General features: G+C 32.1%; 1 protein-coding gene across 1 annotated transcript; it reads left to right on the plus strand.

The window, feature by feature from the left end:
• LOC136080193 (tigger transposable element-derived protein 4-like) lies at positions 1-1,623 on the plus strand. Its single transcript, XM_065796807.1, has one exon. The coding sequence runs from the start codon at positions 1-3 to the stop codon at positions 1,621-1,623; it is 1,623 nt and encodes a 540-aa protein (XP_065652879.1).
• The last annotated feature ends 209 nt before the right edge of the window (positions 1,624-1,832 follow it).

Here is a 1,832-nt window from a genome sequence, read left to right on the forward strand (position 1 = left end):
ATGGTTAGAAATAGAATTAAAAAAACAAATAAAGTTGCTATACCAAGTGAAACAATGAAAGTAGCTGTTAATAAAGTTTTAGAAGGAACACAACTGAATGTTGTAGCACGTCAGTTTAACATAGATAGAATGACTTTAAAAAGATATTGTCGTAAAAAGAGGCTTAATCCAAATGAAGCTTTCAAGCCTAACTACAACAATAGACAAGTTTTTACAGCAGAAGATGAAAAAAGTTTATCAAGTTATTTACTAATTGCATCAAAAATGAACTATGGCCTTTCAACTAGGTCAACGCGATTATTGGCATATGAATTTGCTTTAAAAAACAATAAGATATGCCCATCATCATGGATCAAAAATAAAATTGCAGGCATTGATTGGTTGCAAGGTTTTATGAAAAGACAACCAGAGTTGTCTCTACGAACACCTGAAGCAATGAGCTTCGCTCGATCAACAGCTTTTAACAAACACACTGTAAGAGAGTTTTTTCAAAATCTTAAAACGGTAAGAAATCGATATAAATATAATCCTAACTGTATATATAATGTTGATGAAACTGGTTTAACAACCGTTCAAAAGCCGGTAAAGGTTTTAGCTGGTAGAGCAAGCAAAGAAGTTGGAAGAATCACATCTGCAGAACGAGGAACATTGGTAACTGCATGTTGTGCCTCTAATGCTATTGGAAATTCCATTCCTCCATTATTTATTTTTCGTAGGGTAAAGTTTCATGATTACATGATTAAGGAAGGACCTCCTGGATGTGTGGGATTTGCAAATCCTTCTGGTTGGATGAACTCAGAAATTTTCATAGAATGGATTAAACATTTTGTTAAATATTCAAACTGTTCTCAGGAATCTCCAGTTTTGTTACTTCTCGACAGTCATGAAAGTCATATTTCCGTTAAAGGCTTGGAGCTTTCAATTCAACACGGAATTACAATGATAAGTTTTCCTCCCCATTGCAGCCATAAATTGCAGCCATTAGATAAAACTGTTTTCGGACCATTGAAAAGGTTTTACAATTCTGCATGTGATAATTGGATGGTTTCAATGACCATTTATGATATTGTTTCAATAGTTCGAGAACCGTATACAAAAGCTTTCTCACCATCTAATATACAGACAGGATTTAGAGTAGCTGGCATTGAGCCATTCAATTCTGAAATTTTCAAAGATGACGAATATTTACCATCATCAGTTACAGATAGAGCTGCTCCAGATACAGTTACTATCACTCCTGTCAACAACATGGAATCTGAAATGATACCAGCACATGTTAATCACATAGAGTCTGAAATAACTATAGTAAATATTGAAACAAGTATTTTAAACAAAGTGTCAACAAGTGTTGCTTCTATAATCTCACCTGAGGTTTTAAAACCTTACCCAAAAGCATCTGCCAGAAAAAAAAATGTTAAAAGTAGGCAGTTAAAAACAAGGATCTTGACTGATACTCCTGTCAGAAATGAAATTCGTTTGTCAAAAGAAAAGAAAATTTTGAAGCAAACCAAAAATCAACAAAAAGTCTCCACAAAAGATAAGAAAGAAACTAAGAATTACTTGCTTAGGAATAAAAAACAATGTAAACCAAAAGCTGCTTCACAACTTGACTTTCACAAATGATGAAATATTCTTAATCAAAATATATTGTACTTTTAACAAGTTTTGTAAACTTAAAAGTTGTATTCTTATTTCAGTCTTTATATTTCAGTTCTTATAAATTTCAAGTTGTTGTAAAGTTTTAAACGTATATAAAGCGGGTAGCTTATAGCTGCTGTGATTTATACATTTTTTAATTAAAAATTAGACTTGGTTTAACTGCTATATTTAAA

Source organism: Hydra vulgaris, chromosome 05, assembly GCF_038396675.1.
Source record: "Hydra vulgaris chromosome 05, alternate assembly HydraT2T_AEP".
In the NCBI taxonomy this organism is placed as follows: Eukaryota; Metazoa; Cnidaria; class Hydrozoa; order Anthoathecata; family Hydridae; genus Hydra; species Hydra vulgaris.

Bases quoted from the DNA above. Each gene is read 5' to 3' on its own strand.
- LOC136080193 (XM_065796807.1), top strand. From the start codon at position 1: ATGGTTAGAAATAGAATTAAAAAAACAAATAAAGTTGCTATACCAAGT.